Source organism: Lethenteron reissneri, chromosome 1 (assembly GCF_015708825.2).
Source record: "Lethenteron reissneri isolate LAM-NWPU_2019-01 chromosome 1, ASM1570882v1, whole genome shotgun sequence".
Lineage (NCBI taxonomy): Eukaryota > Metazoa > Chordata > Hyperoartia > Petromyzontiformes > Petromyzontidae > Lethenteron > Lethenteron reissneri.
The window spans coordinates 4,513,706-4,541,685 of NC_083779.1; the positions used below are offsets into that span (position 1 = coordinate 4,513,706).

The window sequence follows — 27,980 nt, forward strand, 5'->3', positions numbered from 1 at the left end:
GGTCGCCATACCATTGCTCGGCAGAAGAAGGCGGTCCAGCAATGTGCGGACTAAGCTTTGTTTAATATTTAAAGGTTTTTGGGTTGAATCGCGTTAAGTGTAAATGTGTCGTAACCCTCCACCACCCGACACAGCCAGCAAGGTTTGTCACGTGCACAACGCACCAATTAGTTACTACAATTTGAGTACTCTAAATGTTGTGGGTTTACTCTCTAACACAATGACGGCCTGCAGTACAATTCCAATTCCTGTCCCGTGGGCATCGAGAAGGAATTGTATATCCTGGCTTGCCGGGAGGCGAGACAGCAAATGTGGACTCCCACCGCTTCCATCTGTATGGGATCGAGTGTTGCACCCTCGCACCCATGGGTTTTTCTCCAAGTTCTAGATTTGAAGCTTTCGTGACTGCAAGGATTCATACTCTTAGTTCTTTCGGTAAAGTCACGTAGGTAAAAAATTAAAATAATAAAATCACGACGTTTCGGAGGCAACACAAGTCTCCGTCATCAGGTGGGACCGTCACAGCCAAAACGTCGTGATTTATTATTTTTTTATTAATTTTAATTTCATTTTTTACCTACGTAACTTTACCGAAAGAACGAAGAGTATTTTCTCCAAGCGCTCCGGTTTTGGACAATAATACCTAAATACTGTATGTAGAGGGCAGCAGAGCTTGGGAAATTTGGCGCCGGCTCAACGTGCGGCTGCTGCCTTTCACAAATTCTCATCCAACATGAAGAGCCTCCAAATGTAAACTTTGCAAGGTTTGTGCAGAGATGGCACGTGAAAGCTCATTTCGACGAGGCTCCTGTGGTTTGTTTTTTAAATCTTTTATATTAAGTTCACTTGCTTGATAATTGGTTCTTTACCCTTCTATCTGGCAACAAAACTGACACCTTTTTGCAAGGAGTCATGTTTGCATAGACCGCAATACCTGCAGTCATAATACAAACAAAAGAACATAACTCTGATAATGTGCACTGTCCTTGAAGTTGATTGGTCCACACCCGAGACAGCTTTCCTTCGAGCCTAGTCTCCTATGGGTTGGACCAGATGACGCCAAAAGGCGCACAACTCAAGGACAATGCACCATCAGAGTATGAGAGCTCGGGGCAAGCATCTACACTATGGGGACCTCATTTGCCAGTAAAAATATGATAATTGGTTCTTTACCCTTCTATCTGGCAACAAAACTGACACCTTTTTGCAAGGAGTCATGTTTGCATAGACCGCAATACGACCGTGCAAATCTTTCGGTCGTTTTTTAACCCACTTCCCGTGATCCAATCGAGCTGACATTTTCCACACAGACTCGTTGTGCGTGACAATTAATGTTCGTGAAAAAAAATTCCAAAATTTTACACTTTTTAGGATAAAAATATTATATTTAATTACCAATTGCTTAATGCTGCCATGCAATCATCTGACCCATAGGTGGCAGCCATCTCAAGCCAGAGGACTCTAGCCGCCACGCATATAAAGGATTTATAGTGAAAAACTTTGTTTTTACGGGTTATACTTGTTTTTTGCTGATTATTTATCTCGCATTTGTCCAAACTGAGACAATTCTCGATTTAAAGCTTTCGTGACTGCAGGGATTCATCTTCTTGGTTCTTTCGGTAAAGTCACGTAGAAGGGAAATAATAAAATAATAAAAATAAAATCATTCTCACGACGTTTCGGCCAAAACGCAAGCAGGCGTCCTCAGGTGGAGAACAGGTCTGTCGAGAAGACAGTCTGAATCTTCTCGACAGACCTGCTCTCCACCTGAGGACGGCTGCTTGCGTTGTGGCCGAAACGTCGTGAGAATTATTTTATTATGTTTTATTATTTTATTATTTCCATTCTACGTGACTTTACCGAAAGAACCAAGAAGATGAGCCGATTCTCTTCAACGTAACCGGCTCCATTCGTAATCGACATCGAATTTGTGTTCGATTCCTCGGGGCATCCACGAATTTCCGCCTCCGAAGGTGGGAAACCCCCTATAAGCCACGCCCAGCTGCGTGACGTGGCAAAACGCGCCGATGACGTGGCCAACAACCTCCCGTCCAGCGGCACACCGTGAAAAAAACGGTAGACCCCGTTCCCCCGTCCAAAATATCGTCACTTGATTAACCAATCGCACCGATTATCGGTGGTTGAATCGATTACACAGGACTTAAATCGGATAGGCCAGCTGAAAACATCTGTGACGAGTTTGATGGAACAAAGGCGTGGGCTTTGTGGTGATTATCGGATTAAATCACGTGGGCAGAGTGCATTGTATTGCAACGTTAATTGGCAAGGGCACAGATTATTGTGGACTTGAGGTAATTATCGGGGTAAAAATTACGTCATTGGTAAATTATCGGGGTAAAAAAAAAAGCACGTGGGCATTGGTATTAATTATTGGGTTAAATCACGTGGGCATTGGTAGTAATTATTGGGTTAAAATCCGTGGGCATTGGTAATAATTATTGGGTTAAATCACGTCAGCGGAGTATTGTATTCCAGACCCCCCCGTTGTTTCCCGCGCAAATGCAAGGCGGCACGTGCACGTGACGTCACGACCCCCCGTGCACGACACCCCCCCCCTCCCTGTGCACGACCCCCCCCCCCCCCGTGCATTGCCCCCCCCCCCCCCCGCACAGCCCCGCGTTAACCTCGCCGCCTGCCCTCATTAATTCTCGGCATTAGTGCGGGAGAGGGAGGGGGGAGGGATGAACCGCGCTCGGTAATTTCCGTCAGCCAATCGGATCGCTTCAACCGCCGTTCGCGGTGACCTCACCGCCCAGTCGCGGCGCGATTTTAAATCGTACAACGTATAGGCGGGGGCAAGCCTCGGGCCGATCGGCTCGGCCGCTCGGCTTATCCGCTCTGGGAAATCTACGCGGCATCGTCGCCGCGTCGTCACGTTTTCCCTCCGCCGTGCTCCGGCTCGTCCCCCCCCCCGCCCCGCCCCCCCTCCCCCCCCCCGCCCCCCTCCCCCACCGCCAGCCGCGGCCGCATCACCGCCGCGGCTCGCGGTGATAAGGCGAGCGGGGAAAGTAGGGCCCTGAGGCCTGGGGCCCCCGCGCGTATGGAAATCGGGAATTTAAGGCGAATTTAGTTGAAGCGTCGCCACCGATGCCATTCGCGCTCAAGTAGGGCGACGTAAGAAGACTCGGACACCGTCGGAGCGTCGCGTTTGAAGGTAATTGCGGTGTAAAATGACCGCGCTGTAGCTGTAACAGAGGCTTACGATGATACGGTATTCATAAAGAGCCTGGCGGCAAGTAACGCATAATTCCTCGAATATAAAGCGAACTTTAATAAAGAAAAGTATGTTTCGTTTGCCTTTAACCTCCTCACGTGTCGTGGTTTCTTTTACGTAACGCCGAGTCGTCTCGATGTCGATTGATTTGTGAATTCGTTGTTTGAGGCCTTCGCCGGAGTAGGTTGGGCGGCCCTGCCGGGTCGGATCGCTTCTTGCGCGGGTAGGAAAACTATCCGAGCAGCGGGGTCTGAGCGATACCCCGAGGGGCCTGCTGTTAATGCTCTTGTTTATTTGTGAACATTTTACAAGATTAACAGGTTTTAAAACTACAACAAGTATATTGTACATGAACAACAATACAGGTAAACGGATAGTTGTCATCACAAGCACTGTTTCGTGAACGTCCTTCCCCAAACAGACATTGACCAAACACTTTAATCTAATACATAAGCGCACTATTAGAAGGTAAATGCTTAAACGGATAAACAGGATACGTTAATGGGTAATAAACATTGCGTTTGTGGATTATGTTTGTATTTGCTCAGACCGTTGTCAATCCACAGCTTGGGTTAGGGCACTCACCATGCCGGTCGCGGGGTGGGTTTGGTGGTTTGTCAACGTTTCTTTTTCTCGCCTGTTTGTCGTTTGTAATATATTGTTGTGTTCCCCTTTATGTATCAAACATGCTTGGTATTCCCTACATCATCACTTCGCCAGCTCGCGCGCTGACCAGCGCGATGAAGTATGGCCAAATGATCCTTCGGTGGATTGACACGACTTTGTTTCGTGCGGTGTTTACGGGCCATTGAGCGGCTGACAACAACAACAAAAACTTTTCAAAAAGCAAATCATTGTCCAGGTTGTACATCCCGAAATACTGTACCTGTCGTCGTGTTTTTTTATCTCCCCCCTTGTGTTCTCGCCATATTTATAAAGGTCGCGTTTGCATGTACAGTAATGTCTGGTGTTTATAACTGGTGTAAATTCGCCTATTGCGTGGGAAAATCGCCTGCCGTGTTTTTGTACCGTCGATTATTTCCGAGCCCTCTTTTTGAAGATTGTTGCCCCCCCCCCATACCATGCCTCATGGTGGGGTGGCTGATAAACCCGATTTAGACGAGTAATCCGACTAATCGGTGGAGTAATCTTTTGCTTAAATGGTTGGATTGGCCAACTGTCAAAAAAAATGTGCAGTTAGAATCAGAAATGTTTATACTGGAGGAAATCATATGAGCTATCAAGCTCTTTTTTTTACAGATGTCCAGTCGTGGTGGGTCAGAACGTTACAACAACCAATACAAAAACACGATGGGAGTGCGTATTATAGGAAGGGTACACATTGACAATTGGTTGCAGCTTCTGTAGCCCCGTGTACTTACATTTATAAGTGCCATGATTTTTATTAGCCATCGGTGTCCTTTGAACCAGGTGATAGCCCCATTGAGTTGTATTTGTCCCATTGTTAGTTACACTTATCTTGAGCCAAACTTTGGAGCCTTTGTTATATTCATTTGTTTCTTGCAAATCATTCCCGTAGTTATAATCGTCACTGCCATCATCCTCATCACCTGCTGTGTATTCCACGACCGAAAAGCACAGCAGTGTGTCTGTAAACACGGACTGATTAAAAATGAAACCGCATCATTATTGTTAAATAAAGATGTTGGCAAGAGCAGGTCACGGTAATTTAATTAAAAATAATTTGACAATTAAAAAAAACAACACGCCAATGTACCTCCAAAAAGATCTCTCAATTGCTGCTGTGCATTGCTTGCTCTGAAAGGGATCAGAAATGTAGATGATGACAAAGTCGGACAAACTGATAACTGCGCTTAAAAAGCATTTTTCAGGGGAATGCTGGTAATTAAACAGAGACAAAAAAAGAGTTGCACAGTAGTAGGCTTGAGCGTGAGAAATTTGTTGAGGGGGTGGGATAAAGTTGATAGCCGGTGGGCTGAGACCAGTGACGAAATAGCAGCCAAAGGATGGAAACGCCCAAGGGTCTGTGCGCGCACTCTTGAGATGCGAACAGCAAGATCGGCTTGTGTGCAGGACTGACGTGGATTTGGCATCGCAAGACCACGAGGAATGGCGCTACGTCGGGGAGGCCTGCATTGAGCAGTGTTTAGAACCATGGCTGTTTACACTTGTCTACTCTTGAGTCACCAGAATTGAGCGAGTACAGTTATTGCCCAATGGACCGGACTTTACGTCAAGAAAGGCCCCATCGCGCGATTTTGCGAGAAGGCAAAAATAGCTGTGTGGAGAAGACCATCCCCTGCCACAGAGGTGTGGAATTTACACAATTGGCGAAGGGTGACTAATGTAAGGAGCAGACGAACTCGTCATAACAGTAAATGAAATAACAGATTGACGTTTCAGGCAGTGGGCCCTCCTTCAGAGCAGAGCGAAATGGCAGAGCATATCTCTGGCGTCTCTTATAGAGGTTATATTTGGAGATCGAACTTTGCACAATGTGGCCCTGAGAAAACTGAAACATTTACAAATGAACACGAAGAGCTTCGTTTTTAAAACAACATTTATTGACATTTTTATAACCCATAGAAAACAAAGGGGTGGAGTGGCAGCGCAGTGAGTAACGCACTGCGATTCTCGGCCACGACTAAAATCATTGGCGAGTGATATATGAACCCGTTCTGAACGCGCGCCCTCCCTTCAACCCCATACTCGCCAGTGACTTGAACTGTGGTAAATTTAAATAGGCACCCATGACTGACACCGCATGTAGATGCTTTCAGAAATGGATGAACACGGGGCTATGAATCATTTACATTAGTCAAGAATAAATAATGGAGTGACAGCCAAGGATTGGAATGCATGACAGCACGTCCACCGAGGAGATGGAGTATACAGGTGCTGGGTGGATTTTTACATCACGGTCATGAGAGGTGGGTGGTGTCTTCGGGAGGTCTTCATCCAGCTGTGGATTGACTGGTTCATGATGATGGCTGATTTTTCGAACACGTAAGAATGCATTTATCTCGAAGCTACAAAGACGCCCACATTGAGGGTGCGTTTGTTTTTATTTTAAGAACTTGTGGTGTGGGAGAGCGGAATTTTTTGTTTGTTCCCAGTGGCTGACCTGCGAGTTGAGTCACCTTTTGCTGTAATGAATGCGTGGTTTCTATTAATAGTGAAGGGGGACTGGTGGAAACACTTTTTGCTTGTCGTCAGGAGCGTGGGCCAGAGGTCGCAACCGGGTACCCGATACCCGGCTACCCGTACCCGGCCGAGTACGGGTACCCGTTTGCGACCCTGGTGCGGCCAGGTACAGGTAGACCGTGAGTCACTGGCGAGTAACTGTTTGTCACTCATTTTCCAACGTCTTGTCTCTTCTCACAATTCAAGTTCCTAGAATCGACCCACCCGCGCCTGCAACATTGCTTCATCCCAGAGGTCGCAATCAGATACCCGTACCCGGCCGGGTACGGGTACCCGTTTGCGACCCTGGTGCGGCCGGGTACGGGTAAGGAATCAAAACCCATTTGCGACCTCTGGCGTGGACTTGCAGAGCCAGGCGAGGCGACATGGCCACAAGAACTCAAGATCAGTGTCCTTTCTTCCACCCTTCTGAATTTTCCAGTCACCTCAGGCAGGGTTAGGGGGAGGGTTAAACTCCGAACCGGGTCCTTGGAACAACTGCCACGAGCAGGTAGCAGATATACCTAAACGTGTTTTTTTATTCTGTTTTCTCTTTTTATTTAATTGGAGTCATTTGTCCGGCCACTAACTTGGGTTCGAGGGATTCCGCCGCGGTGTAATGGTTGGCACTCTGGATGTCACCGGTTTGATTTCGGCACTCATTGAAGCGATCGGCACGTTTTTAAATCCCCACATAAATATGAACGCCACAATCGTTTGATCGGCAGGTCAAGTGTGGTGGGGTCAAGTGTAGGTCCTCCCAACCCTTCCAAGACATTTGGCCCGTGTGGAAGAGCCACCACAGAGGTGCTCTATTATTCTAAACGGCAGAGGCCCTTCTACCAGCAGTGAAATGAGCAAGCAATTGCAGGGCTACACCTTTATCTCTTTACGTTGCTGTGATTCTCACATTGCGTTTATAATAACGTCTTGATTCTGGCTGTCTTTTTTTATGAGATGAAATCCAAAATCGAAAGGATCAAGCTATGCATTTTGAATTTGTTTGTGAGGATATTGAGATTTTGAAACGCATAAATATTTATCAATCGTATTGATTTTTTTCAAATCACTAATTATATAGAATGAAATGGTGAAGAGGAAACCTGGCAAGGGTGATGGACACCCGCACTGTTTTTCATGGCGTCTTGATGTAGTTGCACATAGACGCCAAATATTTAGAAATTGTATCGTGATGCAACCCACTGGTGCCATCGCTGTGTGTCACTCCTGGTTTCCATTTGAACAAGGTAATAATTGACCACAGAACACAAAAAAGCACGTGCAGAATTCCAATTGAACGTGGTCAATATTTTGGCCTCAAAGCCATGGCCCTGTCGCAGCATTTAGCGGATGTCTTGTTTGGGACGCTCGTGATGATAACGCTGTACAGCACGAAGTAACGTTTTTTTCACTTAAGACTGCAATTTACGCCATAGCCAAACTCAAGGTTATTTGAATACAAGTTGTAAATGAATGCGCAGATGAAGGTATCGCTTTACCCGATGTTTAGCTGACGTCAGATTAAGTAGAAACTTTCCCCTTTTTTTAAGTTTTACACTTTTAAATCTCAGCTCCCACTCCGGTGTCATTTGTTGTGGCTGGGGTCGTGTTTTACTTATCGCGAGTTGGTGAATACGGAATTGGCTTTGGGCCACGATGTCCGTCTGTACATTTTTCTTGTAACTGCGTGCAAAACTTCAAATAATTCAAACTGATCCACGACGCGCACTGGTGAACGAAAGCCTCGCGTGGCTCAGCTCGGCCTTAAACGTTGCGCCTGGGGCAGGTAGTACGGCATTGGTAGAGGTGTGGGTGAATGGAGACCTAGCGAGTCGCTGCTTCCCAAATCATTTATTCAGTCTTTGGCACTTGATATTTGTGCCGTTCCGTTAGCGTGAGGCCATCGGCGGAGGTGCGATGTTTCCCTGACGATTGTAGTCTGCACTAATTTCACAGTGGGGGGTGGGGGGGGAGAAATTTTTCTTTCTGATTTTACCCAATCAGATCATTTGAGTTTTTCCACTGAAGTGGTATGCTGCATATGTTTGGTACGTACACATCCACATTAATTAGCCAGTGCGGCTGCGAACTTCTGCCAGTCGCACCTTCTAAAGGCGCTCACTAACGACAGCCATCCCAACAGCCCTTCCAGGCCGCAGGAGATCACCGATTAAATAATCGCATTCTGGTGGAATTGCTTCGTTGATGACGTACAAAATATTCCTCTCAGTGATGCATAACTCGTGTATTTGTTTCTGGTGATGTTTTTGGTTGTTTTAAGTGAACCTTCAATCGGAGTCAATTTCGGATACCTGTTGAGCAGGTGTGTGTGTGTGTGCTTGCATGCGATGTGTATTTACGCTGAATGGCAACTGATGCACACACACCTTCCCCAGGTGCGTCATTACCAACCTCCTGAAAGTAGTGCAGCTAAAGTTAAATGCCACCAAAAAACTCCCTGTTCCTAACACGGGACATTCCAGTGTGTAAATGATGTGTGTGTGTGTGTATGGTGATCTGTGGGAAGCGGTTAGCGCCCCGCGCTACTAACCCGGTGACCCCAAGTTTTATTCCCCGCTCACTGCCAACACCAGTGACGATTTTCTGAACCAGTCCTGGGTCTCCCCTAGGTCGACTCGGCTACAAATCAGTAGCTGGTGTGTGGTGTATAATAAACATCAGCACCAGGAAGGCAAAGACACCCGGGCTCTCTGCTAGCCACTCACCCCCTCGTGTGCTGTGCCGGTCCTTAACAGGTTCTTGCTAGTAGCACTTGCCCCTATAGTCTGTTAAGGCTATACGAGGAATCTTTATCATTTGTGGTCTGTGGAGCCCGTAGTATTTGTGCACTCCTATGAACCTGGTGACTGACCCACGTGCGAATCCATTTGCTGTGCTGGCCTTCATAGGTGCCTGCAAAGACCTACGTTGGTTTTCACGCTTAACTGCCGGCAACGTCAAGACCTAAGCTGATTTCTTGTAGAGGCTTTAAAGAAATATTACAGCGCCCTTTTAAACCCAACGTCGGAGGTGAATCCTCGGTACCCAAGCTGCGTTTAGCAATGACAATGAGATGACGTGGGTCGTTATTGCTCGAGCGATGGGAAGTGGGGTGGTTGGTTTAGTCCAGGGGTCGGCAACATGCGGCTCCGGAGCCGCATGCGGCTCTTTACGGGCTGCTTCTTGACGATATGTACATATGTACAGTATGTACTCAGATGCATTGCGGCTCTTGAAATACTGAATTTTGTACCGAATTGGAAAGAAATGGCTCTTCTTGTTATTTTGGTTGCCGACCCCTGGTTTAGTCCAACTATTATTGGAGGAGCCAAGTGCGCGATGACCTCTTGTAGAAAGTGAGGCACACGGGGGAGTGCTGCAACTCATTTGCACGTTGGCCTGGAAAACTGTGGCAGAAATAAAATTCACCCCCCTCCCTCCCGCTTCCTCTGGTAATGAAAAACTTATTTACGTCATGAAATATAATGCTGTTTTTTTATTTTATCTTTTGGATATTTCCCCAGTTTTTATCCCGGTTGTGCTCTTGATGTCATGTCACGAGACTAATCAATTCGGAACTCTCTTGGTGCAGTGCCACCTTTGTTAGAGAACATTTTGAGTAGCGTGGTTAGCTTTGTACGGCGAAAAAAAAATGTTCAACAAAGTGGCTGTCACGGAACTACTTCTAAAATTCCTTCAAGTGACCATTGTTACGCACTAGGGGGCAGCACTTTCATACAGGTATTGAGACATGTTAATTTTATGAAACTCAAACGCATATTTTTAATTCTCAAAGCTGGAGTTTAGCCAAATTCGGTGTTTTGTGTGCGTGTGCTACACCTTGCGCAATTCGAGTGACATTTGTGAAACTCTAATAAAAAAAAATCTAGTGCAGGCTGGAAATAAGTAAGGGTAATGATGCAGCCTGCACATGCTTTCCAGTCTTGTGTGACTTCTTCATCATTGTCGCCCTTAGGCATTGCCAGTCTGTGCCTCTACAGTGATCGGGGCGGGCTTGTCCACACGAAGCCGCCGAGACATAAAAGCGGCGGTAAGTAATAACGTCCATACTCTACCACAATTGATACGCCGATGCTTAATGCGATTTAATTGACATTGACGTGACAATGGATAATTCCGTTCTGTGATAGTATGCATGCATGTTGAACTTTATTTATACCGTTACATAGCCAACCGTGCTACGTACGGTGCGCGGGGGACAGGGCAACAATCTAAGCACGTAAAAAAACTGTTCTAACTAATTGAGTTTTTAAAATCTGAACTTGGGCGGCGCTTTTCTCGGCAGGCAGCAGGGCGGCGAGGCGAGCGATGGCGCAAGAAGCGAACCGCTCGCAGGGCCCCATGCTGTGCACCATGGGCTGCGGTTTCTACGGGAACCCACGCACCAACGGCATGTGCTCCGTGTGCTACAAGGAGCACCTGCAGAGGCAGAACGCTGGCGGCAGACTCAGTCCCACAGGTAAAGTGCAGTGGTCGCGTCGACAAAATTCGCTCGGCAGGCTTGAGAGCGACGCGACGAATCGCTTCTTGCGTTCACGGGACGGGAGACGGACTGCGCAGCATTTTTATTTTTATCCGAACTCTCACTCGCATGGGTTGTTAGAGAATTATGAAGTCTTTTTTTGTAAATGTTCACCGCTGAAGATTCGCACACCGCCACACATTCTATAATTACACCACTGTAGATTCACACCCCCTGTGTATTTTATATTCGCACCACTGTAAATTCACATGACTGAATAGTCGCACGACGATGATGATGATTAGTTGGATGGCTTCTGTCACGCCATACCGCGATAACGACATCCTTTAAGGACGCTGTGCAATGCTACAGAAGAGATGTGGCACACAAGTGCATCCTTAGTGATCTCTAGAAAGCCTCGCGTTGGTACGAGTCTAACGCCATCGAGTAGACCGCTCCATGCCGCGGGGACCAGTCGCGCAGAATGCACAATAGGAGACGCAACTCTTCGATTTAAAGCTTTCGTGACTGCAGGGATTCATCTTCTTGGTTCTTTCGGTAAAGTCACGGAGAAGGGAAATAATAAAATAATAAAGATATAACATAATAAAATAATTCTCACGACGTTTCGGCCACAACGCAAGCAGCCGTCCTCAGGTGAAGACCAGGTCTGTCGGGGAGTAAGCGTTGTGGCCGAAACGTCGTGAGAATTATTTTATGTTTTATTTTTATTACTTTATTATTTCCCTTCTACATGACTTTACCGAAAGAACCAAGAAGAGACGCAACTCGTTTATTTCTTTCGCGAATTTTTTGGCTCCCCGGTCGGTTTTCCCCGCAGCGTCTGACTCTGCTTTTATCGCAGCGCGTCTCGTCCCCTCGTGTTTATGTTGGGTCAGGGGTCGACGACCTGCGTGCGGCTATTTTTATGGACCTCTTTGTGACGTTGTTTATGCTCGTTGTTGCGCTTCTTGGCATGTTGAGTTTCATACTCTTAGTTTTTTAGGTAAAGTCACGTAGGTAAAAAATGAAATTGAAATTAATAAATATAAAATAAAAATAAAAATCACGACGTTTTCGGAGGCAACACAAATCTCCGTGATGACGGAGACTTGTGTTGCCTCCGAAACGTCGTGATTTTTATTAATTTTAATTTCATTTTTTACCGACGTTACTTTACCGAAATAACTAGGAATACAAATCCTTGCAGTCACAAAAACTTTAAATCTAGAATGAATATTGAGTTTTTTTAAATCGAATTATTTTGGTTGTCGGCCCCTTTGCTAGGTGTACAATTGTATACTTTCAACACTGTAGATCGCACCACCCTACATTCCATAATCGCACCACTGTCCTGCCGAGTCTATAGATTACATTTCTATTGAATCGTACCTCCCTAGGTTTTGCAAATTTGCACCACTGTGCAGGAACGTGTCGATTCCCAAACCAAATCGTGACTACGGATCGTAATGACTTTAAGGCAGGCCTGAATCATTACATTCTGTTGGCTAGGTGTGTAGCAATGCTTTAATGATCAAGTTCATGATACATGCATCAAAGCGCATTTGTTAAAGTTTGTATATTCTTATTTATTAGAAGTGTATACAGGTGATTTGTTAATGTTAAACCTAATGAAGAGAACAATACGGTACAAACGAGACTAGCATTCTCTTCCAAATTATCGAATCGCATCCCTGAAATGCTGTAAGTTTAACACATTCCTGCGGAGGGAGCTGGTAGGAACGTTGGGTTGCTCGGTCAATGGCCAGGGTCAACGGCGGCGTGGTGTATTCCGCAAATATGCACGACTGTGAAGGCGGGCACAAGCCGGCGTGAGTAGGTTAAACGTTGAGTTTTATAAGGGCACCACGGGGTGACCAGCCCCTCTCCACCCAGCCCCAGCCCTCTCATTTTTGGATGCACAACGGACAGACGGACACAATAATCCCCTGTGGGCTGGTGTAACCAGGAGGTTCCTACCAGTATAAAGTCTCTTGAGTTCTTGTCACTGTTCTACTGTTTGCATTCTGTCACTTTACATCCGCTTTTGCGTTCAGTCAATGGGGCTCCATCTCTTTTGTTCCATTACTTACAATCCCTAACTTTGCATTCCCATCGCTTTTTTTCTGTCCAATGTGGACTCGCACCCCCTTGAAGCCACAAGTCCTGGGAACAGCGGTGCCGTCGCGGTCGCTCAAGCAGCGGCCGACAGCCTCGCATCGTCGACGGCAACCGTTGCCGTGGCAGCTGCGGTTTCGTCGCCTTCATCGGTCACTCCAGCGACGAGTGGCAGTGCCTCTCCGTTGCCAGCCCCATCACCATCGCCATCTTCAACGTCATTGTCATCTGCTGCTGCTGCTGCCGCCGCCACTGCCGCCTCTTCAGCGGTGTTGACTGGCACCGCCATGGCAACGGCAAACATGATGGTGACGGCGGCGCGGGGGGAAGGTAGCCCTGCCACGACACCGACGCCACAACAGGAGCCCTCGCAGGCGGAGGCTCCCTCACCCGGGGTCTTTGGTTCTCCCAGCAGGTGGGCATGAGCAGTTGGCGCTGCCAAGTAGGTTGGGCGACGAGGGGCAAAGTGGGTAGAGGGGTGGGGACGTTGAGTGGTGTGGGTAGGGGAGGGGTGAATGGGATGGGCACTGCGTAAATAGTTGAGGGGATGATTGAGAGAGATTGCGCAAGTAATAGTGAGATGGTGATTTGGTGGGTGAGTCGGTGATTGAGTGGTCGAGCGCTGGTGGGCGAGGTGAGTAGATTGATGTTTTAGAAAAAATTGAATAGGTTCTACCCTTTCCAGCAATACAGCAGGTGTTAAGATGTTTAAACATTGAATAGAAACCTTTTGCAAGGAATCGTGTCCGTCGTTAACCACACACATACTTATGGTGAACATGCAAACAAATAGGCTCTGATAATAAGTGGCATTGTATTTGAAACTGATCCGCCCTCTTTAGGGCCTAGTCTCACCAGTGTCGGACCAGAGAACGCCAAAAGGCGAACGGTACAAAGTCAATGCACTTTTAGAGCATTTATAGCTTGGTGAGCAAAATGGGACCTTTTTTACACCAGTACTAGATTATGGTAATAGTGCGAGTTAGTAAAGTGGTGAGGTAGATGAATTAGTAGGTGAGTGGGTGGGTAGAATTAATAGGTGAATATTTGTATATGTGATTTGTTGAGATGGTGAGGGGATGATTAGGTAGTTGAAATGGGTGATTGAGTAGGTGATGGTGAGAGGGTGTATGGGTGGGTCGGTAATTAAGTTTGTGGGTGACTCAACGAAAAGTGTGTGAGGTGGGTGAGTGATCGACTCGTTGAGTTAAGTGAGTGGGTGACTTGGTGAGCAGGCAGGTCGGCGAGTTGTTGATGCGGGGGTGGGCAAGTGACTGAATGGGTGAGTGAGTGACGTTGCGTGGATGCCCTCTGCTGCGTTTGCAGCCCCATCACAAGCCAGCCCTCACCCGTCAGTTCCCGCATGACGGCCATGACCCTGGTGGCTGACGGCGAGGACGTGGTCACCACCGACCAACCTGTGGCCGCCGCCACCTCCGCCGACCTCAGCGGTATTCTCGCTCGGCCGCACGCGCGCTCGCACGATCACACGGTCTCCACGACAGCTTGGCTGCCGCCTTGGAAGGTTTTCCACGGCAGAAGTTTAACCTTTTGTAATCTGGAAATATAAATATAAATATTTACGAGGGTAGATCGAGTTTAGATATCCGGCCGAGGGCATCGTCGAAAGTGGAATTAACCTTTGTCGTCCCGCTGGGAAAGTGAATATCAGGAGCGACGATTCACGGTGTCTTCCGTTGTTGTATGTTTCTATCTTGAACTTCTTTTGCGCACCGTACGTTCGCCAACCGTGCTAATCGGAGGTGGAATCGGCACGGCTGCGTGACACGTTCCCAGTTGCAGCGCGGATTGTGTTTTTTAGTAATCGTCACCACTCGTGTATCGATACGATCCGCGTCGTTCGTGGAAAGTCCTCGATGCAGTTTGTGATTTCCCACCGCCGCCGCAATGGCCATTGGAGAAAAACAGGTGGTGACGAAACCGAGCGTTCACGAGAGGCCGCGGCGGCGGTCAATGGCGGTTTGTAGACGTCTCTCACTCTCGTGGTGGTGCACACCTCGCCGCACACCCACAGCGTGCACCCTCGCGGATCTGGACGGCGCCGAGGGTTCGCCAGACGGCGCCGACAAGCCCCGGCAGCAGAAGAAGAACCGCTGCCACACCTGCAGGAAGAAAGTCGGCCTCACCGGTATGTGGCCGCCCTCCCTGCACGAGGGCCCCCCCCCCGTGTTTGTTGTCTTTGGCATTGTTTGTGTTTATTGTTTTTGTAAGTGCGTGTCGTCCTTCGTGTCTTTGTGTGCGTGTCTGCCTGTATGTCGCCGGGTTTGACATACACAGGTGGTAACGCTAACCACTACGCCACCACTACGCCTTCCAACCTGTGTTTCATTTACTGCCACGGCCAATATTGGTGACGAATATCTGGATTGGTCCTGAGCCTCGCCTATATCGATACGGCTTGAAATTAATTCTTTGCACGGTGCTGGCGACACCCCCTCCACCCCCTTGTACGCCATGCCGGCCTTAATAAGTGCTCGTAAATAGCACTTGCCCCAACAGTCTACACAGGGGATCTGACTGTTTGGCAGACTTGAGTTCGATTCCTGATGAAGGGTAACACAGGTAGAATGTGTAATCTGAAACCTGTTGTTGGTCGCTACTAGGTTGAGGCTTACTAAATGAGTGCTCACTGCACTACCACCACCAACCTAGTGCTCTGTGCCATTCTTAAAAAGTAAGTGCTTGCTCACAACACTTGTCTGTGTTCGTGTGTATTTAATGCACGGTTGAATTGTAAAGTTCAGACCCTCCAGATTAATAGTCAAATCATGCACAAATTTTATATCATACTAATTGCGTCAAAGATAATGAGAGGAATTGGATTTTTTTAGTTCAGTTTTTTATTTTCGTGAATGAGTTTATTCCACTGTGAACACGGCTCAAACTTCATGCATGGCGGCGGTGGTGGTGGTGGTTATGGTTCTCTAGCCAGTGCCATTGGTGGCAGGAATGGTGGTGGTAGTGATGGTGGTGGTCATGGTGAGTGGCGATTGTGGTTTCTGTATCACCGGTTGGGCATTACGGTTCTTATTTACACTTTTGCATCCGTGCACATTCCCGCACCTGCCCTCTTGCTCACTCTCTTGCGCCCACATCACTTGCTCGCCCACCTTACCTGTTCACCCACCTACCTGCCCTCTCGCTCGCTCGCTTGCCCGTCCACCCGCCCGCTTGCCCCGCGCTCTCTCACTCGCTCGCTCGCCCACTTGCTTACTTGCTCACCCGCCCGCCCAGCAGGATTTGAGTGTCGCTGCGGGAACCTGTTCTGCGGCCTGCACCGCTACTCGGACAAACACGAGTGTTCGTACGACTACAAGTCTGAGGCGGCCGAGAAAATCCGCAAGGAGAACCCCATCGTAGTGAGCGAGAAGATCCAGAAGATTTGAAACGGTGGCGGCGTTGCCACCGGGTGGAGGAGGCGGGGGAGGGGGGGACGCACGCCAGGGGAACAATCGCACGTGCACCCGGGGGCCAGGAGAACGAGTCGCGACCTCCTTCCTTCCGAGCCGCCTCCACCGATCACTCGTTATGGGGTGGTGGGAGGGAGTTGGTGTGGGTGGGGGGGAGGAAGGAGGGGTGGTGGAAGATGAGGGCCATTTCAGCCTGTCCTTCACCTCCTTGCGCTGGGGACACGTTTTGGTTTATTTTAAATTTTTGGTTTTTTTTTTTGACCGGCATGCATTACAAGGTGCCCAGGCATGCTCGCATTGGAATCCTTTGAAGATAATAAAGCGTCGAGGATGTTTGGCTTGTTCCCAACTATTACTTTCTACCCCCCCTCAACTTTTATTCTTTGTTTTTTTTCTTTTCCTGTTGGTTTATTTTGAATCAAGTACCATCAGTTTTAAACAAATTTAAGTGAAACAGTGGGTTTGTTTCTGTTTTACGTCGCCGGAACACGCTTGTGTACGCGCCCGGCCGCCCACACCGTGACGGGAAGGGGCCTGGAGATTTGCCGACTGCGCGACTCCTTGCCGGGCCGTTTGCCCATGCGCAGCGTCGACCGAAAACTTGACTATTAAAAGGGGAAGAAGTGGGGGCCGCCTTGCGAACTGCAGGGGGTGGGGAGGAGCCCAGGAACGGAGAGGCGCCATCATCGCGTGGAGCACTATCACCGGCCAGCTTTCACGCCAGCGTCCATCGATTTGTGCAACTCCCGCAGTTCGAAACATCGCGTGGCTGGTGGCAAGGGAACGTTTTTAGCTCTGACGGCAAGCAGGGGGCTTGTGTGTGGCGCGCGTGAGGTCTGTCCGTCGGTTGCGGTGCTGTGAGAAATAAAGGACTTGCTCGCACATCTTACTTAACACGTTGCGGAATAATGCCCTGTCCCCCCCCCCCCTCCCCGCTGGAAGATGGAATGGTGATACATTTGTCGGAGTTTTCCCTTGCGCTGGGTTGAGCAGAGGGCAAAAGGGCTTGTGTTTGGCCAAGCAGCGGGGTTCTAGCATTAGGCAGTTTCACCAGCAGTCGCGATAATTAGCTCGTTAATACAAAAATAACTATGATAATCGAGTGAGCGAGATTGGGCTCTATCCCATGCCCAACTCTCGCGGTTGTTCCTGCATGCGACAGACTTGTACATTTTTAGGCAGACGGCGGTAACGGTAGCAGTGAAGAGTACAAAGTTAATTACGGCAAGTTACAAACGAATAAGATAAACTATATCATGAATATTGGTTATAATGGCTTCAAGATTAGCAAATCTGTTGGACTCTGCTCCACGAGACGATCCGGTTGTGTGAGAGTCGACGGCGATCCTCTCTTTAGGTTTGGACGTCGGCACAACAGCCTCACGGTGTCTCCTTCCAAACCGGAGTGAGGCTCGCATGGATTTTGTGTTTTTCTCCCCCCCCCCCCCCTTCCAACACCCTTTTAATTGGTTGAGTGGTTTTCGTTTGTTTTTAAATTTGCTTGAAATGGAAATTCAGTGTACGTTATATATGTTATTAGTATAATACCCGCTGTGCTCTCGTCTATCTAAAAATCTGTCGTTTTCGAGTTTCTCCGCTAAAAAGGGGGGGGGGGGCCCAGAACGTGTCTGAAATGGGTCCGTGGCCCACCATCTTTTCCCCGGGGTGGGGGGGGGGTGGTAGAGAAGGGGCAGTCAAACCCGCGAGGCCGATTCGGCCACCCGGAGCATCCCTTGCCGCACCATGGCGCCCACCTATGCGCTGTACCGGGGGTAGGTTTTGTTTGTGCTCGCAAACAGAACCCCTAACCCAGTTGGTACGCAAGGCTCTGCGGGACTGGCTCGTGTGTGTCCCAGGTGCTAGTTGAAGTGGCCCCTCAGGATAGAGTCCTCCTGTTTGTTGACTCTAATGCCCGAGTGGGTCATGACGCAGACACCTGCGTTGGAGGGGATCGGAAGGCATGGGCCAGATCGGCTCAAAATAACGGAAGGAGGCTTGCTCGACTTCTGTGCAGCCCATGGGCTTGTAATTACGAACACGCTGTTCCGCCATTTGCGCATCCACACCACATAGATGCAGGCCGGGTCCAAGCAAGAACATCTACTGGACTATATAATTACCGACCAGTGGATGCGGGCCCATGTCCTTGACACCAGGACCTACCGTGGAGCTGATATGCCCACTGACCATCGATTTGTCATCTGTAAGATGTGCCTACCATTCTTCTATTCTGGTGGTGGGTGTCTAATGAGGACCCAGTTCAAACCCACGTAGCCTGGTCTCAGCTAGCTGAGGACAGTTGCACGCAGACATTTCAACATCGCTTGCAGCTGGGGTTCGCATTGTGCTACCCTGAGGCCGAGGGGAAATGGGTGAGGTGTAGGACTGCAGCTCATGCAGCTGCAATGGCTGCATTGGGTATGTGGTCCAGACCTCCCCAAAGACCCTGTCTGAAGGAGAAGTTCTGGCTGGTTGAGAGAAAATAACAGACCCACTCCCATGTACAAAATCCAACCTTGGAGAATGAGCCTTTGCTCTGGATCTGAGAGCCGTGTGGTGCTGCGAGGATGAGTGGTGGGGCGGGTTGCTGAGGAGATGGAATCTGCCTCGAAAGCCGGCAATCACAAATTGCTATTCCACCAAGTCACTTGCAGTCCCTCGCCTATCACCGTCCTTGAGAGAAAGAACGGAAAGCCGACCTCCAACCCCCAGGAACAGGTCTGCAGGTTTGCAGAGCATTTGAGTGAGATCTTTAGGAGTGGAATTCCCTCAATCCAGACACCCTTGTGGGGGAAGGTGGAGACGACCCTGCTAGTGCGGCGGTGCCTCGTTGGCAGAAGTAGCCACCCCTTGTGAATGGTTGGTTTGGGTGCCATTTGTGGAGGAAGTGAGGGGCGATCCAAAGTCTGAGACCAGGAAAAGTGCCGGGCAGAGATGATCTCCCAAGCGAAATGCTGAGGGAGGGTGACATGTGTGCAGACTGCCCTACATGATATCACAACTCTGGACCACGGGATGGGCCCAGACAGTCACTCAGGAGGAGTTTGATGTACTGCTGCTGCTGAACCTGGTGTGTGCCACCAAGAAGTGGGTGGGGTCTTGGCATCGGCGCCACCAACACTAAGCACCTGCCTGGGTATTTTGTGCCACCAAACACTCAATTCCCTCAGTTCCCCATTCGTGATGGAGCAGTTGTGGAGAGAGTGAAGTTTCCCGTACCTGGACAGTGCTTATGACCAGCTCCGGGTTTGACAGCAGAGGTCTCACTCCGAATCCGTTGGGCAGCATCTTTTCATCGGCTGTGCAATATTCCGTAAAAGCTACCTGGTCTGTCGCTCTTCATGAAGCTTCGGGTCTTCTTGGCCACAGTCATGCTATCCTTTCTCTGTGCTTGTGAAACGTGGACCCCTCTAATGGAATGCCAGCTGTAAACATTCAGGCTGGCATGCCTACGATCCATCTTTTGTTTAATGTGAGGAGCTCACAAATCCTTGAAAATGTTGGACACATTCCCATCAGTGAGCTCCTCCGGCAGACAAGGCTGCGTTGTGTCCTGTAGCCCGCATGCCCAGCCACCACATGCCCAAGCAGCTTCTGTTTGCTGCATAGAGGGGACTAAACGGGCATGACATGGGCTGGAGAAGAGATGGATTGATGCTCTCAGGGAGGATGTGGAGCTGTGTGGACTTGCCGACGACTGGTACCAGTTGTCAAGATCGGCTTCTGGAGGAGGCTCGTGAATGACGCTTCTGGGCAGTTGGAGGCAGTCGCCCTCCAGCAACAACGGAGGGCGGAGGAGCGACGCGCCGGGTGGCTAAAATGCAGCAAGTTGCATCTACCGGTCATTTCAGTCGGCCAACCCATGACACCTGAGTCTGTCCCGAGACCACGTGTCAGCGAGCCTTGGACACTTCACGTGGCCTCAGTGCACCTGGCCTGGTACCAGGCGCAGTGATGACGCCTCCGTCACTTAGTGGCGAATTGCGGGTATTGGTGTCTGCATGTACCGTGTGCTAATAAGATTTATAAGAATAAGCCAAACGTCCCCCAAGTCCCGTTGCGCTCTGTTCACACTTGGGGCTGAAGTGTGCCACGTTTGATTTAACTGCGCGTGACCAGAGTTTTTTTTTTGTCCCCCTTGTCGACATTTGGGAATTTCTGCTGAATCCTAAGAACGTTTTACCCTAAATTTCGATTTAAAGCTTTGGTGACTGCAGGGATTCATCTTCTTGGTTCTTTCGGTAAAGTCACGTAGAATGGAAATAATAAAATAATAAAAATAAAACATAGTAAAATAATTCTCACGACGTTTCGGCCACAACGCAAGCAGCCGTCCTCAGGTGAAGAACAGGTCTGTCGATAAGACGGTCTGAATGACACGTCCTCGGCTTGGAGCGTCTATTTAAGCTGGGAGGGAGGACGTCTTCTCGACAGACCTGTTCTTCACCTGAGGACGGCTGCTTGCGTTGTGGCCGAAACGTCGTGAGAATTATTTTATTATGTTTTATTTTTATAATTTTATTACTTCCCTTCTACGTGACTTTACCGAAAGAACCAAGAAAACTGTTACCCTTTGTGAGCAAGTGACGCTATGCTGTGGAAGGAGGTGGGAGGCGACGGGAGACGAGGAACCGTGAATTATCGGCACGGGACCAGCTTCAGGGAGGGGCGCGAGATTGATGGGGAACGTAAATCTGTAAATCCACGACACTGAACATCCCCCCCCCCCCCCCGTCTGAGTTTACGCAGTGGTGCGCTCTTAATGTCTTGAAATAACATTAATCTTTTGTTGTGGGCGGACCTTACAATTTCCAAGCATGGTTTGCTTTACTCTCTCCACACTCGATCTGATCCTAGCCTCGGCTCCACCACCCCCCTTCGCTCGCACCACCACCACCACCACTGTCGCCCAACGCATGCTCCTTAATTAACGCTTGGACAATTAAGGAGTGAGGATTGTGGGGTGTGGGGCGATAGGAGATAATGTTGTGGCAAAGTGCGCCTGTAGCCTGGGGAACAGCATGGCTTGGCTTTGGCCAGGTCTGGTTGGATAATGCGCGCGCGTGTTTGTGTGTGTGATGTGTCGCATGAGCTTGAGAACATGACACTCGGCAGTTCTTGCCCAAGCTGCACGGGGCGTGCCTCCCATTCAGGTGCGATGGATTACATCGGACTGGGTGGGGGTACACCCCCCCCCCCCCCAATTCTCTGTGTTTCTCTTGAAAGTTATTTTGATTTTAAATGTTCTTCGTATCTCAGCGCTCAGGTGGACCCGTAGGTCTATTTTCAATCACTTAACCATGTCCAGCATGTGTGGTCTTCTGGAGGAGGAAGAGACAACACGCAAATATACGCGCGGAATCATGCAAGCCACAAGAGAGCATGTGTGTTGTTTGTGTGCGCACAGTGTGGGGAGCGGTGGCGCAGCTGTTAGCGCGCTGCGCTACAAACCCGGCGACCCAAGTTCGATCTCCGCTCACGGCCAACATCGGTGACGATTATATCTGAACCGGTCCTGGGCCTCCCCTAGGTCGACTCAGCCTGAAATGAGTACCTGGTGCGATGTGTCAACATCGCCACTGGGGAGACAAAGGCGGCCGGGCGTGGTGCTGGCCACCCACCCCCTCGTGTGCCGTTCTGGCTTTCATAGGTGCTCGCTAACAGCACTTGCCCCTACAGTCTGTTAAGGCTACACTGGGGGATCTTTGTCTTGTTTTGTGTGCGCACAGTAGCCTGATTGTAGCCACTGTCCTTGGGAGGATGAAAGCGTGGCCTTTTAAAGCTCCTGGCAGTAAAAACGGCTTTGCCAACCCACGTGTACCTGCATCACCCTGCATTTTGGAGTCCTCAGTGCAGCTTTGCCCTATTGCCCTGCGTTGACAACTCTGTACTTTCGCTCTCGACTGACAACAGTTTTAAACGAATGAAAATTGGCCATGCTGTCCTCGTTTTATGGCTAAAAGTTGCAAATTCGATCAAACTTAACCATTAGTTGAGCTCATCGGGGGATAATCTTTATAAAGTTTGATTTTTTTTTGAAGTTGCGTCTTGTCACAATAAACTATCCAAATCTCGTCCCTAGTTATGGACAGATGGGGGGGAACTAATCTCTTCGACAACTACAAACTTTTATCATTTTGTTTTCTTTTTGTTCATAGATTTGTATGAATAAAACAAATTATTTATGCTAGATAATCTGCTTTGTTGTTTTAGGCATCGTCTTGACAGTATATTGTACAAATTTTACGGTAATAAAGTGCTTTGAAAATTAGTTTTTCGCTTCGTATTGTTACTAAATAACGCGCCGCGTGTTGTGTCTGGTTTGAAACCAGCCAACAGACCCATGCTGTCATGTTTGGAAACCAACCAGAAGTGACATGACGAGCATTTTGTTTATTATCCTTCACCCCCCCCCTCCCCGTCTTCATTTCACATCGTTCACGCTTTCCAATTAGGGGTTTGTTTATCTGTTAAGGGTGATATGCAGGGAGAGGGAGGCGCTGGAGTTATGCAACTCTCCTTAAGATGATCCAGTGTGAGCAAAGGCTGATCCAGATGTGGCGATTCAATGTGTCCCGGTTGAGCCCCCCCCGGAAATGAGAGACAGATTTGACAAAATCAAGAGGCATGGATTGATTTCGCCTCTTTGTCAAATGCGACGATGTCAAATCGGTTGGTCAACCACGAATTTTCTACCCCCCACACACACAGGGGGTGATGGGGGTCAGCATTGTTAAACAAGGGGAATGCTTTTAACAATAGTTTATTTTTGGGCGAGATCTTGTAACAAGCATTACACTCATAATCAACGTTTTTGGGTTTAGATCGCATTATTTATAAATGTGTCATAACCCTCCACCACCCGACACGGCCAAGTACTCAAATTGAGTACTCAAATGAGTACTCAAATTGTAAATGTTGTGGTTTCACGCTTCAACACACCGGTGGGCTAAAGCAGTGAACTATTTGTCTTTTGTCAACGTGACACTTTTTTACTGATTGGCCGTGTCGGGTGGTGGAGGGTTACGACACATTTATAAATAACGCGATCTAAACTCAAAAACGTTGATTATGAATAATATTGGTCGCGAAAGCCTACGTGTTAAGCATTACACTACTGTCAGCCGTGGCGTAGAGGTTCGCACACTGGACCAACGCACCCCGTCCATCCGAGTTCGATTCCTCCCAGCCACGGCTAATTTCAGTGGGCAATTCATTAATCTGAACCGGCTTTTAGGCTCGTAATTTTTGTTTTAAATTGTTTCACCAACTCGCACTGACCAGCGTGGTGAAGTATGGTCAAACAACCCCCCCCCCCCATGACCGACACGGGCGTGTGTGTGGGGAGGGGGAGCTTCCAGTGTCGAGTTGATTTGGTTTCACCAAGTGACAACTCGTGTACCTTTTACTCTCCCAACACAACCGGTGTGTGCTGAGCTCGTCACGAATTGGCACGTTTAGTTTACGCGACAAACCACCTTAACAATGTTGACTTAAAGCTTTCGTGACTGCAGGAATTCATATTCTTTAGGTCTTTTGCTAAAATTTCGATTTAAAGCTTTCGTGACTGCAGGGATTCATCTTCTTGGTTCTTTCGGTAAAGTCACGTAGAAGGGAAGTAATATAAAAAAAAAAATAATATAATAAATTTATATAGTATAATTTTCTTATGTTTTATTTTTATTACTTTATTATTTCCCTTCTACGTGACTTTACCGAAAGAACCAAGAAGATCTTTCGCTAAAGTCACGTAGATAGGTGAAAAGAAAATAACTTGTTATTTTTGTTGTTTTCTTTGAATCTATCTACGTGACTTTACCAAAGAACACCTTAACAATTGTCTGTGTCGGGTGGTGGAGGCCGGTTTAACAACGCATTTAGAATGTAAGCGATCTCGCCCAAAATAAACCATTGAGTCTCATTTGCAAGAGTGACCTTTGCAGCATTAGTCCTCCCAGTATGTTTATCATTTAAACAAATGCCACCCCCCACCCCAAATCCTTATCGTCCTTAAACTACTCTCCGAACCTCGAAAATTCTTGTGTATGGCGTCTGTGTGTGTGCGATTGACCTATCCGCCTCGCAGACTGCAGGTGACTACGTTGGCTGGCTGTGTGTACCTTGTCTGAAATCTGTTTACTCGGTTGGGTTGTGTTTGTGGGTCGCTTCTGCTCCGGGGTTGGGGTTCTCTTCCATTTTTTTTGCTGCTGCAAAGAACAAACAAGTATAACCCGTAAAAACAAAGTTTTTCACTATAAATCCTTTATATGCGTGGCGGCTAGAGTCCTTTCGTCCTCTGGCTTGAGATGGCTGCCACCTATGGGTCAGATGATTGCATGCCACCATTAAGCAATTGGTAATTAAATATAATATTTTTGTCCTAAAAAGTGTAAAATTTTGGGGAAAAAATTTCACGAACATTAATTGTCACGCACAACGAGTCTGTGTGGAAAATGTCAGCTCGATTGGATCACGGGAAGTGGCTTAAAAAACGACCGAAAGATTTGCACGGTCGTAAGCGAGCAAGCAAGCACGCAAGTGAACTTAATATAAAGGATTTAATAAAGGATTTAAAAATAAAATAAAAACCCTCGCCGGTGTCTGCGGTGCCAGCAGCTCCACACATCGAACATTGAAACATTTGATTTTGCCCCAAATGTTGTTTTTATTCGTGCCTCGGTAAAACCAAAATGAAGCTAATTGCAGTCGGGGGCCGATAATTGCTATGCGCGCGTAACCTCAATTGAATAATACTTTGCGATGTAATATGCGGATAGGGCAGAGGGACCGTAATGTTCAACGATTACGTGTGATTACATAACACGATGCAGACTGTTAGACTGGGAGAGAAGTGCATGTGGTTTATTTACAATGTTTCAATCGCCCGCGTGTGTGTAGGGGAGCGGTGGTGTAGTGATTAGCGCTACGCTACGCTACGAACCCGGCGACCCAGGTTCGATTCCCGCTCTCGGCCATCACCGGTGACGATTATCTGAACCGGTCCTGGGGCCTTCCCCTAGGTCGACTCAGCCTCAAATGAGTACCCGGTGCGGTGTGTAGTAAACATCGCCACTGGGGAGACAAAGGCGGCCGGGCGTGGTGTTGGCCACCCACCCCCTCGTGTGCCGTGCCGGCCTTCATAGGTGCTCGCTAACAGCACTTGCCCCTGCAGTCTGTTAAGGCTACACGGGAGAATATGTCTCGTATCTCAACAGATTTAAAGACGTCGTTGTTTAATTACGTACAGCTCATCTTTTTGGTTCTTTCGGTAAAGTCACGTAGAAGGTAAATAATAAAATAATAAAAATAAAACAATAAAATAATTATCACGACGTTTCGGCCACAACGCAAGCAGCCGTCCTCAGGTGAAGAACCAAGAAGATGAATCCCTGCAGTCACGAAAGCTTTAAATCGAAATAGGTACAGCTCCTTTCTCGATCCACTGCTGGATGGAGGGCCTCCCCATGCCGTTTCGGTCGAGAGGGGGGGGGGTCGTCTGACCATACTTCACCACGCTGGTCATTTGCAGGTTTGGGTGCTCAGGAATCGCTCGCCGCTGATGTTTGCCATGGCTGGCTGTCGCACTTAGGCCGCCGCCCCGTTTGCTACTTTGGGGCCGTCCATAAATGACGTCACGCACCTGGGGGGGGGGGGTCAGACATTTGTGACGATGTGTGACGAGGAGGGGGGGGGTGAGAAATGTGACGTCACATCAAAATGCGCAACTTTAAATAAATATAGACAACACGTTCTACCTAATTAAATAGACTTTTTAATAAATGTTTTCTCCTACAACATCAGAGTGCAGCGCCACATTAAATACATACTACAATTACTTCCCTTCTACGTGACTTTACCGAAAGAACCAAGAAGAAGAAAAATGACAATAGTTTAAAGCGATTTGAAGCATGTTTTATTTGGGGGGGGGGGGGGCAGAGCTTTGTGACGTCATATTTGAGGCGGGGGGGGGTCTGACTGTTTGTGACGCCGTGTGACGGGGGGGGGTCAAAAATCGTCCAAAATCGCTTGACGTCATTTATGGACGGGCCCTTAAGCGTAATGCGCTAACCACTGCGCCACCGCTCCACCGCCCGTGTTATAAAACCACGAGCTGTGTGGGTGAGAGGGTGAGCACTTGAAATGCATGTGAATACTTAACGCGTGCTAAAGAATGAATAGTCATTAATTAAGGCGGCGTTGCAGTGATAGGAGAGGGGCGGGCGATGCAGCCAAAGAGCCGAGAGACACACACACACAGTGACACACACAGACACACGCAGTGACACACACGCAGTGACATACACAGACACACGCAGTGACACACACAGTGACACACACGCAGTGACACACACAGACACACGCAGTGACACACACAGACACACAAAGTGATACACAGACACACGCAGTGACACACACACACACGCAGTGACACATACAGACACAGTCACACACACACGCAGTGATACATACAGACACACGCAGTGATACACACAGACACACGCAGTGACACACACAGACATGCAGTGGCACACACAGACACGCAGTGATACACGCAGTGACGCACAGACACAGTGACACACACACACAGTGACACACACAGACACACAGTGACACACACACACGCAGTGACGCACACACACGCAGTGACACACACACACACAGTGACATACACAGACACACGCAGTGACACACACAGTGACACACACGCAGTGACACACAGACACACAGTGACACACACAGACACGCAGTGACACACACACACACGCAGTGACACACGCAGTGACACACACACAGTGACACACACGCAGTGACACAGACACACAGTGACACACACAGACACACAGTGACACACACAGACACACGCAGTGACACACAGACACACAGTAACAAACACAGACATACAGTGACACACAGACACACAGTGACACACACACACGCAGTGACACACACAGTGACACACACAGACACAGTGACACACACAGACACGCAGTGACACACATATTGACACACACACGCAGTGACACACAGTGACACACACAGACACGCAGTGACACACACGCAGTGACACACGCAGTGACACACATACAGTGACACACACACGCAGTGACACAGACACACAGTGACACACATAGACACACAGTGACACACACAGACACACGCAGTGACACACAGACACACAGACACACGCAGTGACACACACAGTGACACACACACGGAGTAACAGACACACACAGTGACACACACAGTGACAAACACACAAATACAACTATCCCACGTATAGCCTTGAACAGCCTGTTGGGGCAAGTGCTTTTAGCAAGCACCTTACCCACAGACACGCGCATACGCAGCGACAGACACGCACACACATACCCACACAGACACACACACATACCCACACAGACACACACACACATACCCACACAGACACACACACACATACCCACACAGACACACACCCACACAGACACACACCCACACAGACACACACACATACCCACACAGACACACACGCACACAGACACACACGCACACAGACACACACACATAC

The 27,980-nt window shown here is 48.5% G+C and overlaps 2 protein-coding genes across 5 annotated transcripts in view; one reads left to right on the forward strand and one right to left on the reverse strand.

Annotated features, from left to right (window-relative positions):
* SNRPA1 (small nuclear ribonucleoprotein polypeptide A') overlaps positions 1 to 27,980 on the reverse strand; it is an 840,838-nt gene that overhangs the window by 503,504 nt on the left and 309,354 nt on the right. The gene's annotated exons all lie outside the window — the stretch shown is intronic.
* LOC133353668 (AN1-type zinc finger protein 6-like) lies at positions 2,984 to 22,703 on the forward strand. Of its 4 annotated transcripts, none has more exons than XM_061570162.1 (7): positions 2,984 to 3,175; positions 10,377 to 10,451; positions 10,711 to 10,880; positions 13,041 to 13,416; positions 14,328 to 14,452; positions 15,037 to 15,150; positions 16,257 to 22,703. In XM_061570162.1, exons 3-7 carry the CDS (start codon positions 10,730 to 10,732, stop codon positions 16,406 to 16,408), a joined length of 918 nt encoding a protein of 305 aa, XP_061426146.1. In that variant the 5' UTR covers positions 2,984 to 3,175; positions 10,377 to 10,451; positions 10,711 to 10,729; the 3' UTR covers positions 16,409 to 22,703. The 4 variants fall into 4 exon arrangements, with proteins under 4 accessions (XP_061426146.1, XP_061426226.1, XP_061426115.1 ...); XM_061570131.1 differs by having other exon boundaries at positions 2,986 to 3,175; positions 10,707 to 10,880; XM_061570324.1 differs by having other exon boundaries at positions 2,986 to 3,175; positions 10,707 to 10,880; positions 16,260 to 22,703.